Source organism: Globicephala melas, chromosome 7 (assembly GCF_963455315.2).
Source record: "Globicephala melas chromosome 7, mGloMel1.2, whole genome shotgun sequence".
Lineage (NCBI taxonomy): Eukaryota > Metazoa > Chordata > Mammalia > Artiodactyla > Delphinidae > Globicephala > Globicephala melas.
This window is the reverse complement of record NC_083320.1, coordinates 67,835,533-67,852,688: the sequence shown is the minus strand read 5'-3', so window position 1 is coordinate 67,852,688 and position 17,156 is coordinate 67,835,533. Positions and strand designations below refer to the sequence as shown.

Here is a 17,156-nt window from a genome sequence, read left to right as displayed (position 1 = left end):
TGGTGAAAACAGCACACATACCACATACATACACACACAAACATACACGCTAATTATATATATATATATGTATATATATTAGAACTTTAGTGGCCTCAATAGTTCAACAAACTGTGTCCCTTTCACTTTGCAAAATAATTTCAATGATCATACCCAATTCTTGCTAAAAGAAAACATGAGAATGAGATTATAGAAGTAACTTTCTGCTTGGAGTTAGACACATTTTCAGAGAAAAAAATTCTAAATGCCTCTGGAACATATTTTCCAACCCACAAATATATTTAAATTTACAAAGACCTATTGTGGGAATTAATTTGGACTTTTTTTGGATGTATTCTTTTGAAAACTGCGTAGCCAAGTACTATTCAACCAGTGTAAATTGACCTTGGTATTTTACATAGCATAGCCTCTGGATAGCTTTTTTCACTTGCCCAGATGGTGTTTGGCCTATGTATTTTAGTGGAATGGTTTATTTTCTCCTTGATAGGTTTCAAATGCACAAGAAAACATTATACCCGTCTATCTGCATTTGAGTAGAATACAAACTGACTAATAGATAAACATTCTGTGTGAAAGTAAATAGCCTTAAAGTATACTGCCTTCACATTCCATTGATCAGCTCAGTCAGCAAATTTTTCTGTATTGTCACTAATGTTCTAAATATTTTGGTGAGAAGCATGCCAGAAGTGTAGAGTATTTCCATTCGTGTCACACATAAGGTCATTATGAACTACCTCTTGAATTTCTATTGATCCTTCTACTGAAGTAGTTTCCTTCACTTCCTTTTTGTCCCTGTTGGAAATGTTATTGCAGTTGTGAAGAAGGGAATTAGGGGCTGTTAAGTGGACTGGCTCAAATCCCCTGGCCAGACAGCAAGAGACTTGGACTGGCTCATTACCTTACCTTCATTAGTAGCCTTCTCCAAATTCTGAGCAGTCAAAAAGAGTCCAAGACTATGAAGCCCCATTACTCAGTTGTACCATAACTGATTGTGCACGTTCACTTCTCAGGATGTGGTACCCCCACCCCCTCCCCAAGCTCTAGAAAAGATGGTCAGAAAAGAGCTCATTATTAGGCTAGTCCATAGAAGAGCTCATAATGCTGCCATGCAGAATCAAAGACTCACAGGACAGCACTACCTACTCAAAAGTCAGCATTATCTCCCCCAACAGATCTTCATTTCTTCAGCATGCCCAATTTCCTAAGAGATCAAATCCTAGAATTTGTGAGGCTAAATGAAATTCACACACAACTTCAGCTTCTGCCTAAGTACATGGATTTTTGGCCACTCATATCTCAAAGTAATTTTTAAGTCATTTAAAGCTAAAAGCCAATATGCATGACTTTATTTTCAGTTTTATAAATGAGTGTAAAACACAATAGTGCAGTCATATATTTGGCATTAACTCTTACTAGCCACGGAAATGTGGGTCAATACTGGATTTTCCAAAGTTGTCTAAGTAAGATTGGGTTTGTCAAAACTTGCCAGTTGCTTTCAAGTGAACACAGAATGTTGGCGGAGATGAAATGTGACGTCCAAAAGACTGAAAATAGGTCAGCACCGTGCAAAAGTAAACTTGTCAGTGAGATCAATATGAACCTACAGGTTAATGGGGATATTAGAATTTCCTTACAATAAGGGATATGTGCAGGGTAGAGCCAGAACACGACTGTAGTGTTTATTCACTTGTGAAAAGCAGAGGACGTACTTAAATATTATTTTTTGTATCCTTAATGAAAGGCACTGCTTTTTAATATGGAATATTTATGTGTAAGAACAGTTTTAATTGATAGAAAATCATAGTAAGTTAAATTCTGGTTCATTTGCTCAGTTTTTAGCAACAAGAAAAACAAGAAAAAAGGGGAGTAATGATCAAGCATCATAAAATTTCAGAAATATCAAGTCCTTCATTAGCTTTCTCTATGTTAAGTGTTTCAGAGAATTTGACATTGTGGATGAAATCAGTAAAAAAAAAAAATTTGAAGGAAAACAAAACAATAACAGAAAGACCTTTCTTAGGGCTTCTCATTGCATTTATTTAAAATTTTTAAAAATGTACATCACTTTTTGAATACATAAAATGCCAGTGCTTTGCAACAGTTTTGTTACTGCATCTCTCAACTAAAAAAAGGAAGGAAAAAAAAAACCAGGAAAAATACATTCAAAAAGCCAGGCTGTTCTGCTTATGCACGGGCAGTGGCTTTGGAAGGCTACAGCCTACACGGTGTCTGTTCAGAGGCATTGCCAAACATCAGTCACCTAGCAATGAAAAGTTGCACATAAAGCATTAAAGGATACAAAGAACAACTTGGTGGGGAGCAGATGAGGAATGGGAAATTGAGAAAAATGCCACATATGCTGTTGGGGTGAGGGTGGACTTCGGTGGAAGTGAGCATGAAGGCTGATGTGTTTTGGAAACTAGATTTATGGGAAAAGATAGAGAAAACAAGGTAACATGTTTGGCAAGCTATATTTGTGTGTGTGTGTGTGTGTGTGTGTCTACTTCCAATTTTCTATTTGACTTTCCAAGAGAAATGCAACAAAACTGAGGTAGAAATGAATGTGGGAGCACTACAGCCCAGAAGATTTCAAAATGAGAAGCAAAATTGCACTGACAAGAGAGGAGTCAAGAAGGAGAGGGGACGTAGATATATTCTTTGCAGATATATAAGTTGGTTGGTTGTTTTCTGTATTTATTTGTTTGCTTGTTTGTTTTGGTTGCTATCTTCTGCATTCTGTCAAACAGCACGGCAAGCCTATAAGCTAGATTAGTGAATAGGATGACACCATTCCCAGCAGTTTCAGAGAGAACTTGCAAATCACCACCACCATTACCAGCTCTGCAGGAAAAGGCAGTCCTAGTTTTTAGGTACTGTGACTTTCAGAGTCCTAAACGGGTCTTGTGGCTGACTGTTCTAGACACTAACACAGACTGTATAAGTAGCTTTCCATTAACCAGTGTACCTTCTAAGAACATTTTCACTTCATTATCAAGGAGCAATGTACGAAGAACTCTTGCAGGTATTGATATAAAGAATTATTCTGCTCTGGTCAATTCCCCATAATTAGTGAAAGAACCTTTAAAAAAAAATCCTTCCATTTTTACTTTAAGTTGTAAATATTCAGTTGTATCACACTCAGTATTTTTCTGGATACATTCAAAGTAATTTTCCTTGCTATTTTCCAATTGTTGAGGTAAACATACATTTTAATATAAAGTAACATTGAAGCCTATCCCATTACTCTCAGCAGTACATAGTGCTTTCAACACATTCCTTTGAGGTACTGTACAAATCACAATCACTTTCCTGAGTTTTTGCAGACAAGAACATTAAAAGAAATGAACTGCAGAAATTAAGGTCCAGATTACCGTTACCCTGTTTTACCTGTTCTTAGCTTAATACTGCAGAACAGACAGGATTGAGGAATACTGTTGCTCTTAAAATGGCAAAAATCTGGTTTTCTGTCGAAACACAACCATTCATCTCTTTAGTCCAATAATGTTTGAAGTTAAAGCTCTTTATATTAGCACATGCCACCAATGTAATTGTGAGGCAAACAAAAAATAAAGCACCACTCCAGGCACTTGACAGCAACTAAATCTCGAGAACAGCAGAATGGAATCAACACACGAGGTTCATGTCCTTCTGAAATCAACACACTTGCACCTTGCTCCTTGGTGAGTGTTGTCTAGCTTGAACCGAACTGAGCATCAGCAGATGCTTTATGTCATCTGGGGCTTTCAAATCAGAAGCTCTCATTGGATGCATTTTTCCTCCAAATCTACCCTGACTCTAAAGATGCAACTTAATCGTCTTCTTCCCCAGTACCCTTTGCAATTCAAACACTACTGGAAAGGGGCTCTATACCCTATGTAGCAGGTTTTATGTGTGTGTGCCAACATTCATTACATTTTTTTTAAAGAAGTTATCACTGACTGCAACCAAACATTTTGTTCCATTCAACATACATATCAAGCTCTTTTTGAGATATGCTAGGCTGAATCTTGCAGAAAGCATTTTCAAAGTCTTGATATGTAACGGGTCTCAACTGGCTGGGCATAATGGCTGAAAGGTCTGTGGCTGGCATGGCATGGAGAGGGCCCACCGCTGCTTCCTGACACAAATGAGCCACGTCTAGTCCAGAAAAGCCTTCTGTGCGCTGGACGAGCAGTGCAAACTCCTTGTCATTGAGACAGTAATTGTGCTGTGAGAGCAGTTGTACTATTATCTGGTGCCTCGCTGTGCTGTCAGGAAGTGGGATTAAAAGTCGTTTCATGAAGTACCTCCGAAGAGATTCATCTATTTCTTCTGGTTTACTGGTGGCACAAATTACTACGATTTGGTCCTCAGCCGAAGTTAGTACAGTGTCCAGCTGCATCAGAAATTCGGTTCTCATCCGACTGACTGGACTGTGTTCCTCACTCACTTGAGAGGAGAGAAGCATGTCAATGTCACTGACAAAAATCACCGAGGGCTGGCGACACCTGGCCACAAGGAAAGAGGCATGGATAATTTTCTCTGCTTCTCCTAACCACTTGGCAATAAGTCCAGAACCAGCAATTTTGAAAAATGTGGCCCCCAGCTGACTAGCTATGCATCTGCCCAATAATGTTTTGCCTGTTCCCCGAGGTCCAAATAAAAGGATGCTCCGAGGTAAGGCCGTCAGTCCACTGAATGCATCTGACCTCAACACTGGCCATAAAACCTCCTCTTTAATGACAGCCTTTACCAGGTCGAGACCAGCAATGTCATTCCAGTCCACTGGCGGTCCTTGGGTGATAATCTCGTTGGTTACCAGGTCAATGAGGTGCGTGTCAGTATTCTTCAGTTGCTCGTCCACAGAGTGGTTGGATGAGGTAGCTGCACGGAGTCCAGGGCCTTGCATTGGATGAGAGAGGAGCTGCCTGTGCTCATCCCCATGCTCACTCATTACTGGTGAAGTGTACTTCCCGAAGGATTCACTGGATCTTGATCCTAATGAATTTTTAGCAGTACTGTAGGAAGGAGGGGTCAGAGCCCTACTGGACTGGCTGCTGAATTTCCTTTGCTGTTCAGAGGACATTAGCTGCTTCGTTGGCTTAAATGCTAAGGATGATGTTTCAGCACTTCTGTCAAAGCCATTCCCCCGATTTGAGTTTGAAATGCTGTTGTCGGGCATTCTGTACATAGGACTCTGTGTAGATCTCTGTTGGCCATAGCTGTAATTTCCATAACTGGAGTCCATGTCTCCTTGCCCTGCCATATAGAAAGCTTTCCTTTTGAGAGAACTTGCCGAACTGTTTGTCAGAGCCGCGGGTGCGATAGGTGTCAAACCATGACCCTGGTAGGTGTAGCCAGGAACAGTGGTGGGGGGCAGGGGGGTGGGAGCAGGAATTCCTGAAGGCAGGTATGCTGAAGGAGGAGGGGGTGCACCCCCAGGGCTGTACCCAGATCCCACAGCAGTATGAGGAGGATAGCTAGCAGAGGGATAGCTATAACTGGAGAGGTTAGAAGTCCCATTGTAGCCTGGGACCAGGGCTGGTGGCGGTGGAGGAGGAGGTGGTGGCTGTAGGAGCCCAGAGCTATGCAAGGGAGAAGGATGAGGTGAAGGAAGTGCAGGTGCTGGCTGGCTGCTGTAAGTAGAATGCAAATATGAGCCGTTGTATCCTGGGGCATATTCCTGAGATGGGAGCCCTGTATGAAGACTAGGTACAGTGTGGCTTCCACAGGTACTACTTGAATAACTAGGCTCTGTCAGGTTGCTGGCCACCCCAGGAGAGCTCCCTATACTTGCAGAGACATCTGCTGGAGGGAGGGCTGAACTGACTCCAGCTTTGCTGGCAGTGATAACATCCGGAACACAGTTCATGGGATAAACAGCGTCTGAATTCAAGGAAGGCTGCCACGGTTCGCTTTCATTTTTCCGACCGTTCACTAGTCCTGATGGCGCATCAGAGTAGTTGCTGAGTACAGGTCGGTCCACGGGGCCTTCCAAAATGCCAGAATACTTCTCTGCATATTTTTTTAGTAGGTTGGATGCAGTCAGAGCAGATATGTCATCATTTGCCCAGGCATACTGGTAGGTGCGCTGCAGATGACCTCTGTAAGCTTCAACTTTGTGGGCAGGAGACCGAGTGGTGGAGGTGATGTCAAAGTGCTGTTCTGGCCACTGGGCATGCTCCGGCGTCCACTGCATCTTCAAGCCTAAAGATTTGGGGGGGAAAAAGTTAATTTACTTAGATACTCATCAGAACCGTTAAAGCTTTTTCCCCCAACTTCTTTTGTTACCTATTATTTTCTGCCAACGATAGTGACATTATAAAGGATTTCCACAGTTTATAATACCTGTTATGGTCTCTACAATGCATATACTTTAAAAGGGACTGAATTTCAACCCTGTATAAAAAGTAAACAATTTAAATGAAAACCCTGTATAAAATTTCAACCCTGTATAAAAAGTAAACAATTTAAATGAAAACTTTCAACCCTGTATAAAAGTAATTTATACCCTGTATAAAAAGTAAACAATTTAAATGAAAACTCTATAGGAGACCTACATTTTTTTTCATTTTTAAGTAATAAGTAAATTTATTTCTGCTAAGCCTATCAAGTTACTTGCTACACACACACACAGAAACACATATGTATGTACATACACATTCCTGTCAAGTTAGAATTCAATCACAAGTTCTTACAATAAAATATGCATACATTTTAAATATCTAGCACGTGAGAGTATTAACATGTGCGATATCCAGCTATCCTGTCTCTTCACATCACAGTTTCTGTTTTATATTTTAACCAATATAAAAATGAGACACAGCTGACAGATCACATCTAGGACACCTCTCTTATTTGGTACTGAACACCTAGTTAGCACAGTATAATGCTCCCTGCGCAGAACAATATGACACAGACATAGCAGGTCATTCCATAATCCAACTCTCATCTAAAGTGGTCCACGACAGTTTCAAATCTGCTTCGTGGAGTGCAGCAAAGCAATCTCCCAGGCAGCGCTCCATCGCTTTCATCGCACAAAGCCTACAACTCGGTATGAATTACAACTGGCTCCTTTCTGCCTCTCAGTCCTGTTGTTGAAACTCTGAAAAAAAAAAACAAGCATCACTTGTCTGTCGGTCTTCTAGCTAGCATTCTCCCTTCTTCTGTTATCATCTTTCCCTCTGCCTTACAGCCTCCAAGGTACTGAGGGGTGGGGTGGGGGAAATATATATATATATATATATATATATATATATATATGATGAAGGGAGGAAGCAGGTAAAAGGGAAGATAAGAACAGAGAATCTGGATTCTAACCCTGATTTATGGAAAGCAGTGTGTGGCATAAACTCGAAGAGTACAACTAGAAAATGAGATGCTATGTGTAACTCTATCATCTGCTAGATTACAAACGGAAGCAAGGTGACTATGTAGCAAACTATACAAGAGTATTTTCTCATTATGAAGCAGTCAGAATGAGAGAATCATTTGAATTTTACAGTTTAAAGAGAGACCTTAGACATTGCCTTATTTCCCTCATTAGGGAACCAGTACCCAAAGGGATTTATAATGTACCCTCGAGGACTCACATATAGTTAGTTACAGAAGAGCACTGGAACCCTGTTCTATTTCCCAATGCTGGTTCGTCCTATTCTAATCTCTGCTTGATTGGAACACTTCCTATTCTGATACAGCTGTATTAAGCAGGCCTCCTTAATCTCCTTTGTATTATGGTAAGTGAATTTTGCAAACTCTCTTGTGCCCTCTGGCAGAGATTCCTTGATAAGAAGGAGTTCTGGTCTAAATGAAGCATCTGTGGCATCAGCTCCCTTCTGAATTACTGCAGTCTATTTTGACAGCTCCTACCCGCTTCTGCTTTCCTCCTCCAACCCCTTTAGCTCTTCATTGCCTGACTTTGGCTCCTGACATGGCCGGCTTTGACTTACTGAGCTAAACTGAACGTATCACAGAGTTTGGTAACAGAATGGCATGTTGATTCCCTTCTGACTCCCTCTTCCTTGCTTGCAAAACCACTGCACCAGACTCTGGAAGTTAATTAGCAGGATGATGCTGTGCTAATTGTGTTAATTTACAAGGTTTCAGTCAAAGAGAATCATGCCAGGGCCGGCACTGCTGTCATGCTTCTGACTTAATGATTAAGAAATACTGAAAACAAGGTGGGAAAGATTGCAGTAATTACATAATAAATGAATAAAGCAACAGGATTCATTTGCAAATATATTTTACTGCAGTTGTACTCATTTGCATTTGGATTTTTAAAAAGGATCCATGTAGATATTCATTGGCAAATCACCATCTCAATTAAATTAACTCTGAATGCTGCACTGTATAACTTAATCAAGCTCCATATATATATATATATATATATATATATATATATCTTTTTGAGTAAAAATACTAAACACCTTACTTCTCCTGTATATGCAACAGATTCTTCACTTTCCTTCCCTTCACCTCCCCACAAATCTTCATGTTTCTCTTTTAAAACTACTTAAAAAAATAATCTCTTCAATTGGAAAGAACATATTATAAAATCCTGATGAAGTGCAGCTTGCATCATTTCATGCAGAGGAACTCTGGGGGGCCTTCTAGGAAGAACTAAAGTGATATTCTTAATTGTTTCTGCTTTCTCAATCATTACTTTTTAAGGGGGAGAAAAACACACCGCAAAATGGGTGAAATGACCGAGACCACACTTAAAGGGGAAAAGATGCAATTTTAATGAAGCAGCATTTCAGGAATCATACTTTCATTAAATTCAACTGGAAATTATTAAGAGCAAATCACCAGGAACCAATCGCAAGTAATCAGTATCTAAATTCTTCTAGTGTCATGGGATTTACTTCAAGCCTTATAAAAAGGAGAGAATATTAATGGGACTGTAATATAGAACTGTCTAAAAGACCTACAGATTCATTAGTCCTGTAAATTATTTCCAGGGAATTTCTATTAGGATTTTTTTTCTTTAAAAGATTATCAAAATACAGAGTTGAGAAAATAAGAAAACACGTATGCTATGAGTAGGAATTTGATTAGATGGATACAGAAGAAACATGAATAAATGTCTTTAAAAAAAGGTCTCAAAATAATTTAGGAGTCACAGACAATGGAATTTACCACAAACACAACACAACACTCACCTCTCCCCCCATAAAAGGGTCTGGCTTCCTTTCAGTTAGCTGAGCTAAGCCACTGGTGGCATAAGTTAACAAACATACATGACAAACATGATTTTTTTAAAAAATTGCCCCTTGAAAAAATGAAACCGCTTTAGCTTTAGAGTAATTATTTTAAAAAACAACCAAAAAGGGCAACTTTCACCTTTATTGGATTAAAATTTTTCTTGTAGATTAATCATTTGTAAAATACATGCAACAAATGATTTTAGTAAGTTATAATCACTGTAAAAGACAGGAATATATAATAAAGTTTAAATAAAATAGGTTGGCCATTTTCACTGCATAGAGAAATGCATAGTTTAACTGCATAAACTCTAGCAAAAATAATTAAATTTCATAAGATTTGTTTCATCTGAAATTAAATAAAGATTCTATCAAAATTATCTGTTTGGGGCTTCCCTGGTGGTGCGGTGGTTGAGAATCCGTCTGCCAATACAGGGGACATGGGTTTGAGCCCTGGTCCCGGAAGATCCCACATGCCACGGAGCAACTAAGCCTGTGCACCACAACTGTTGAGCCTGTGCCCTAGAGCCCACGTGCACAAATACTGAAGCCTGCGCGCCTAGAGCCCACACACCGCAACAAGAGAAGCCACCACAATGAGAAGTCCGTGCACCACAATGAAGAGTAGGCCCCGCTCACTGCAACTAGAGAAAGCCCACGTGCAGCAATGAAGACCCAACGCAGCCAAAAACAAACAAACAAACAAATAAATAAATAAATTTATATATTTTTAAAGTTATCTATTTGGAACAATTACTGGATACACCATTGCCTTTTGATTCTCATGCTATTTTTGGATATGCTTACCAAGATAATTGAAAGTTTATTTATTGATGCATACTAAATAACAACCTAAGCAGGGCTGCAAAATTTAAGATTAAGGTTTCATTAAATAACCTTAAGGGGACAGAATTATTCACATCCCCTGAAACATGAGTATTTATCCAGTGCTTTAAAATCATTAATAGTATTTGAAAGTATAAATTAATAGTTAAACCATAAGCTACTTCCTAATATTAGTAGGAACTGAAGAAGCCTGTGTTCAGGAGAGTGTTCTGGTCTTAGGAGGACAAAGAGCTTTTTCACCAGTTTCTTGAATTTTAATACTAATTGGAAATAGAACTAAACTTGTTGTCATTGTTATTATTATTGTTCTATTTATTTGTGGCGATATTTCTGATGTGAAATGTAAGCAAAATGTGGAGCCAAATGTTCTTTGAAGAAAATATCATGCTCCCTAGATAACAGCAGCACATGCGTGTCACTTAACTTGGCACCCAAATAATAAGATGGGTTTTAAAAACAGTTCTTATATGGTTTCTCTTTGGAACATGAAGAGAAAAACCTCAGAAACAATACTATTTTAACATTATTAGAAACATGACTCCAGAACAATAACTCCCACTGATGTTTAGAAACAGCTTAAATATTAGGTACAATAAAAATTCAGAAAACAGTAGAAAGTAAGAAAAATAGTTCAAGATAATTGAAGAATTGTTCCAAAACATCAATTTTCATTTTTGAAAGGATTAGAAAATTCTTAATACAGCTGGCAAATTTCACAATGCAATGTGTTTATTTTTACAATATATAATTTAATAGAAAACTGCTTTTAAGATACTTTAACATCAGTGTCCACAAGGATGACATACTACAGTAAAAAGCCTGAGTATTTTATTGTTATAGGATGAATTTATGTATATATAAATGAACAAGTCTATATTTCCCATGAAACCGGACAGTTTGGATAACATTTTTCATTCTTATCATTACTGACCATTTTATAACTTAGTTTTTTTTGTTGTTGTTTTTTGTTTTTTTGCGGTACGCGGGCCTCTCACTGTCGTGGCCTCTCCCGTTGCAGAGCACAGGCTCCGGAAGCGCAGGCTCAGCGGCCATGGCTCACGGGCCCAGCCGCTCCGCGGCATGTGGAATCTTCCTGGACCGGGGCACGAACCCGTGTCTCCTGCATCGGCAGGCGGACTCTCAACCACTGCGCCACCAGGGAAGCCCTAACTTAGGTTTAATTACTAAACAGTTGCTGCCTCATTGCTCTACTTCTTCCATTTAACTCTTTAACTATTTTGAAGCAAAACTACTGTGGCATTCTTCAAAGTTCTGTCACAGCTTCAAAATGATAAAGACACTGTTATATAGAAAAATGAAGGACATAGAAACGACTTTCAGAATCGGAGGAAATTGGAAATAAAAGACTAGGTCTTCTAGAATCGATTTTTAGCACACATTCATGGAAATATTAATCTAAGACACTACCGCACCTCCCCCCACCCCAACACAGGTATGCTATTCAGAAGTTCATGAGGTCTATAAAAGCGGCTCTCTTCTACAAGGTTCCCATAGGGTAATTCTGGCTGTTAGGGACTCTGCTTTCATTTGTAGGTTTTCTCAGACTTCCTAAGGGCAGAGACCTGAGGCAAACGCCTGCAGGCATGGCCGGCTTGCTCTAGGAAAGCTGCACAGTGCTCACACAGGCCTGCACGACATCACTATGCACAACATACATCACCTATTACACTCCTTTGGATATTTTTTAAAAAATTGAACACCATATTTACCAAGATTCTCTCTAGAAAAAATCACTACTGGGGTAAATACAATAAAGTAATTATAATAGTTTACTTACTGCCCCCTCAGCCTAATAATGCAACAGATTCATCATCTCCTAGGTAGGAAATGGCAAAACTAACACATAGAACATTCAAAATTTCAAGTAGAGAGTAGCAAATTCATTGGCTAAAAAATAAGAGTCTTCTGAGAGAGGGCCTACAAACTTCCTGATACTGAAAACTGGCCCTATACAATAACTACTTACCTTTATGCTTCAAGGGGAGTGATGACCAACCAAAATGTTTCAGCAGACTAAGCAGCATTCTCCTTTTGTGTACTGACCCTCGTAAGCCAAGAGGCCAACCCAGCAGTATCTAGTATTACCTGTTCTAATCTATTTGATCTGAAATCTTCCTTAGTCCATTTCCCAATAATTCCTAGCCTAAAATGTGATGTCATATTTAAAAGTAGTATCAGGGGAAAAGTGAGGGGAAGAAGCACAGAAATTATATATTCTCCTTAACCTATTTAAATAGGTTCCATCTTCAGAACACCAAAATGAAAAGTCCTGTATAAGCTGAATATGATATAGGGACTGTTAATCTTAATTAGTCAACAAATTGAGGGCCTGCTGTGTGTAAAGCCTGTGGTTCAATGCTAAGAAATTACATCAAGGGAATCTGTTTACCAGACAATGAAACTTTTCCAGCTTCTGTGTTCTTTATAATTTCACATTCTAAATTCCCTTAGACTCTTTGATTTTAGAGATTAAGGGAACTTTCAAATGACCTAGTCCCCAATCCAGACAGCCTCAGTTACAGGTTTAGTACTTCACTTATCGTAGTATACTGTGGGGTCGAGCACTATTTTGTCTAACACAGTGTTTTGTTTGGAGGCATTACTAGATTGTTGGGATAGAAAGGGACTGGAGAAAACATAAAGAAGATCCTAGAATTTTGTTTGAAGAGTGAATAACCCAAGCTTGAGGTTCAGACCACTGGCCCTGATCCATGCCATCATTTATTTGTTCTAATCCTGGTGAAATCACATAAGCATATCATACTCACTTTTTTCAGCCATAAAATATTGACAATAATGGTATCATACACCTTACTCGATTGTTATTAAGGTTACCTAAAGCAGTAATATTTGTGAAAATATTTTCCAACTGTAACCTGCTACACAAATATTTCTTCTTATGCTTTTATTTTGAAAAAGCCAGAGATGCATTAAACACAAAACAAAACTGACTAGACAGAAAAAGAACTAAAATCACTCCTAGAATTTATAAATCACTTTTTCTTCAACCTCTGGACAGCTACTGAAAAGGAAATTTTCCAGTGGGAATGTTGGTTATAAGAAAGGTATAGAAATTCTTTCATACTCAGCAAAACACAGAGCATGATCTCCTTAATCAAAAAGCTGTCAAAAATTCAAAATATTTTTATGCTATTTATTCTTAATGGTATTTGTGAGTCAACATTGTAGAGATCACAGCTAAGAAACAATAGAGGTTTAAAACCAGTTAAGAATGATCTGAAAACCCAGTCTCAAAATAAGATATTCTAATTATACAGTAATACTGTCAAAGATTTTTCTCGTTAAATCACACTTTCACACCTCAAGAATCCAAATTATAATACATTTTGCAGCAAATTACTCCCTCCCCCTATTCCACATTATTTGCATAAAGCAATCCTTTTTAACAATCACAAAGGCATTTCTGGCTAAATGGTCCTTGGTAAATATAGTTTAAATACCTCACCTTCTAACATAGAGAAATTGCCACCTGACAGCCTGCAGGCAGCATGTAACCTGTAACTATATTTCATTTGGCCAGCACAGAGTTTTAAAAATCAGTCAATTTTATATAGAAGATCTGTAGTTCCATATTTCCCACTTTTTCAAGACAAGTTGAATGATCTTACACTAGACCTCATTCTTGCCTGGCAACAGTTGCCTGAATCTGAGGTCCAGTTGCCCCCTCTAGACATGGCATGCCCTCTCCATTTTGTCATGACGTTCCCACTCCCTATGACAACATCAGGTATTTTTATGGTATCTACTGGTCACATATGCAATTAAAATTATGACTTCACTCTGAAGCTTCAAGCTCCAGTTTTTTCACTTAAGTACATTTTCCTGAAAACTAGCAAGTATAGTGCTTTAAAACTTAAAAAAATAGTAGTGCCTTTAGATTAAAATTTTTCCAAATACTATTTATTATGTCATTCCTGCCCTGTTACTCAAAGCACGGGAAAAATATTTGATATTTCCCTTGTTGATTCAGTGTCACTAGTACAACAGTGTAAAATGAGAAATGATTGCTTTAAAAAACTGGTTTCCAGATTGCTGCTGTTTCAGCGTTCCCCTCTTTGCTCTGATTTGTTAGATACTTTTTCTAGCTGTTTTCCATGTCAGTCTCCAGCATTCCTAATATGCTCCCTGAATATGCCATAGGTTCTGACTCCACAAACCAAGACTTCATTTAATAGTAATAGTCGATCATGACCTCTACTACAACTTTTGAGACATTAAGTTACTCCAAAGTTATGCTTCTTATTTCTTATAGCAAGTTGCTGGGTAGATGGTATCTGGATAAGCAACTGATCTTGTTCTGTATGTCATCATTTTGAGCTTTAAAAGCAAGTATTCAATGTTACAGGGCACCATGACTTGGACTAGAATGGTATATACCCTGTCCTTCAATTAAATTTGTGAGTAGCTTATGATCTGAATCAGTTTCCCTAGAATGCATTAAATTTTATTCACAGCAACAAAATATTCACTCATCAAAACGTGACCAAGTATAAAAATCTCTATTTTGCCAATATTTCATAATGAGGTTGAAACTTGGTATGCATGGGTCTCATAGGTCATCATTTTTAACATGCAAGTCATATATAAGAGAATGACTTGCATTTATGAGGATGAGTGCATAAGCAGTTATGCAAAGAAAATTACACTGATAAAAGAAATACCACTTTTAGGCCACCAGGCTTATGTTCAATACATTATCAAGAGAGCCTATCACTTAAAGCAAACCAAAAACCATAATTCAAATAAATAATTTATTTTCCTCTGGGGGTCCTAAAATCTCCCATACTCAAATCAAAGTATTCAAATGAACATATAATCACACTCACATAAAATACATATAGTTTATAGTTCAGATTTATGGGTTTTCTTTTTTAAAGCAAGGGGTAGTTTTACAAAAGCATATGTATACAAATTTTTGAATAATCATCTAAATCAAGTAAAAAACAGTGTCCAAAAGTCTGTGTACATCCTACCATAATTCAACAGAATACACAACTATGCATATACATGCAATTTAAAATATACAAACAATTCATACTCTGAATCTTAGTATTTAGTGTCAGTGTTATCAACTATTGCAAGCGAAAGGATTTGAGGGTTAGTGCATAAGAGGACTGATTTTCCCATGTTGAGTCAAATGTTATCTTGTTTATTCTACCTCTGTGAATGATTTTAGACAATTTTAATCAGTTTAAATAGTGCTTTGTAGCTAACCTTTAAAGTTGTTACTTTGTGGCCTTTCATTACTCATTCTGTCTCTTCCCTTTTTCCATATACGTTTTCAATCCATTAAGGCCATCTACCCTTCCCCCCCAGTTCTTTCTGTCATACAGAGATCATCAGGACACACCACTTCTGTCCATAGGGACCTGCCAGGGCTAATGAATACGTATGTTCTGTGTCACAACAGAGCACTCCCCTTGTTCTGCAGTATCAAACCTCTTATGTGTATAAATAACAGGTGAGCTGTAGCGTGCAGGGATAAATGGGGTTAACACAACCTGAAAGCTCCATGCTAGATTCATAGTATTCAGCCTGTATGATTGATCCAGAAAGAGAAATCCAAATGCCAAAAGTATTGTGCATTTTCTATGGGTTTTGAATCTTTATTTTAAAAAAGGACTCTGCTGAGATAACGTTATCAGCGTCCTAAAAGTCTGGGGTCATTCCAGTTGATTCTCAAGATACTCTTGTGCCATATAAAATAAATTTGCACTTTTAATTAACACAAACTGGGCATGGTACCAACCTTGAGTTATGACATGGGTGGTTAATGTCCTCTGTCACACTGCTAAAATGTTATGTTAATCATTATGTGTACATAGTGCTATTCGTAAATAGTTATTTGTGTGTATCTATTCTGTTTCAAGTATATAAATGCAAAGTTCAATTTAGTTATATTTAAGGTGAACTACATTCATTTTTGCCCAACATCCCGTGCTGACATGGGTCAGTAAACAAATTCATAATCTGCCAAGCCCCACGACCCTGTGTAAGATGGAATCTGCATTCAGCTTCTTTTTGTGTTCCTCTGAAACCTTACTCTAAAAAGACAGTTTACATAAAACAAAATAGATAATTAAGACTGCTTATTTAAATTGGAGGTCTCTCTCATATAATTAGACAAAGGAGTAAGAATATTATTTACATATATGTATACAACTCCAACCATTCTCCTTAAAAACTCTTTGTTTAAGGTAACTCTAAAGTGTGCAAAGCCCAGACAAAATTTGTTTAGGTTATTTATGCATTTTTCTCTTTTTGGCAATCCATGCATTAATTTTTAATGCAACAGCAAAATAGTGCCTTGGACTTTGATAAAAATATTCTATAGTCAGGGCTGGGTGACATAGTGCATTAATTCAGTGTCCTTCACTCCTGGGACCTGTGTATAATTTAGTCCAGCCTGAAGAAAATAACTTTGATCTGAAGGCAGTGGAAAAAGCAACGTATGAAATGAGTTTTGGTAGGTTTAGTGTTGTTTCTCCCATATAAGACAACATATGAAGATAAACTGCTTTAGAATACAATCAACATGGTCAAGGATTAAAAGTGAAGAGCTCTTAGTAACAACCGTAGTTTCCTCACCTTTCCATTCTCCCTACCTGGCCACATTCTATGGTTTGGTGAAAAAAACCTGAGCACCACCTATAATTAGGATGCTCTAATTTCCAGATAAACAGAACATTGTTAAAGTGCAGTGTGAATGACAGTCCAGTCATTAGTGCTATTGGCTCTTCCATTTGTAAAAACAAAGAATGCTGCATAATGAGACAAAAGCAGAAGACAGGCTATCAGCATCCTCAAAGAAAGTGGCATTTCCTGTCCTGGAGGGGGTGCCCAACAAAGTAATCCGTGGGGAAAGCTAACAATAGGAGGGACCACAAGCAGAGAAATTGTTTCTTTAGATTCCATCTTGATTGTTTTCTCTATGACAATATTCAACTGCATAGTTTCATCTACTGTTAGAATACATGAGGCCATAAAGAAAAAAAAAAAGTTAGGTTTTGGCTGAACTGAATAAAATGGTTGATCCAGTGGCATTTGCCACATGAAATACAGATCCCTTTTCTTTTGCTTATA

At 38.0% G+C, this 17,156-nt stretch overlaps 1 protein-coding gene across 2 annotated transcripts in view; it reads right to left on the bottom strand.

Annotated features, from left to right (window-relative positions):
* The window catches only part of FIGN (fidgetin, microtubule severing factor), a 122,173-nt gene that overhangs the window by 2,841 nt on the left and 102,176 nt on the right, over positions 1 to 17,156 (bottom strand). For both annotated transcript variants that reach the window (XM_030852595.2, XM_030852596.2), the window contains one exon: positions 1 to 6,186. This exon is cut by the window's left edge and continues 2,841 nt beyond it. In XM_030852595.2, the coding sequence (XP_030708455.1) occupies positions 3,932 to 6,186 (2,255 nt within the window). In that variant the 3' untranslated portion in view covers positions 1 to 3,931. The remainder of the gene's footprint in view (positions 6,187 to 17,156) is intronic.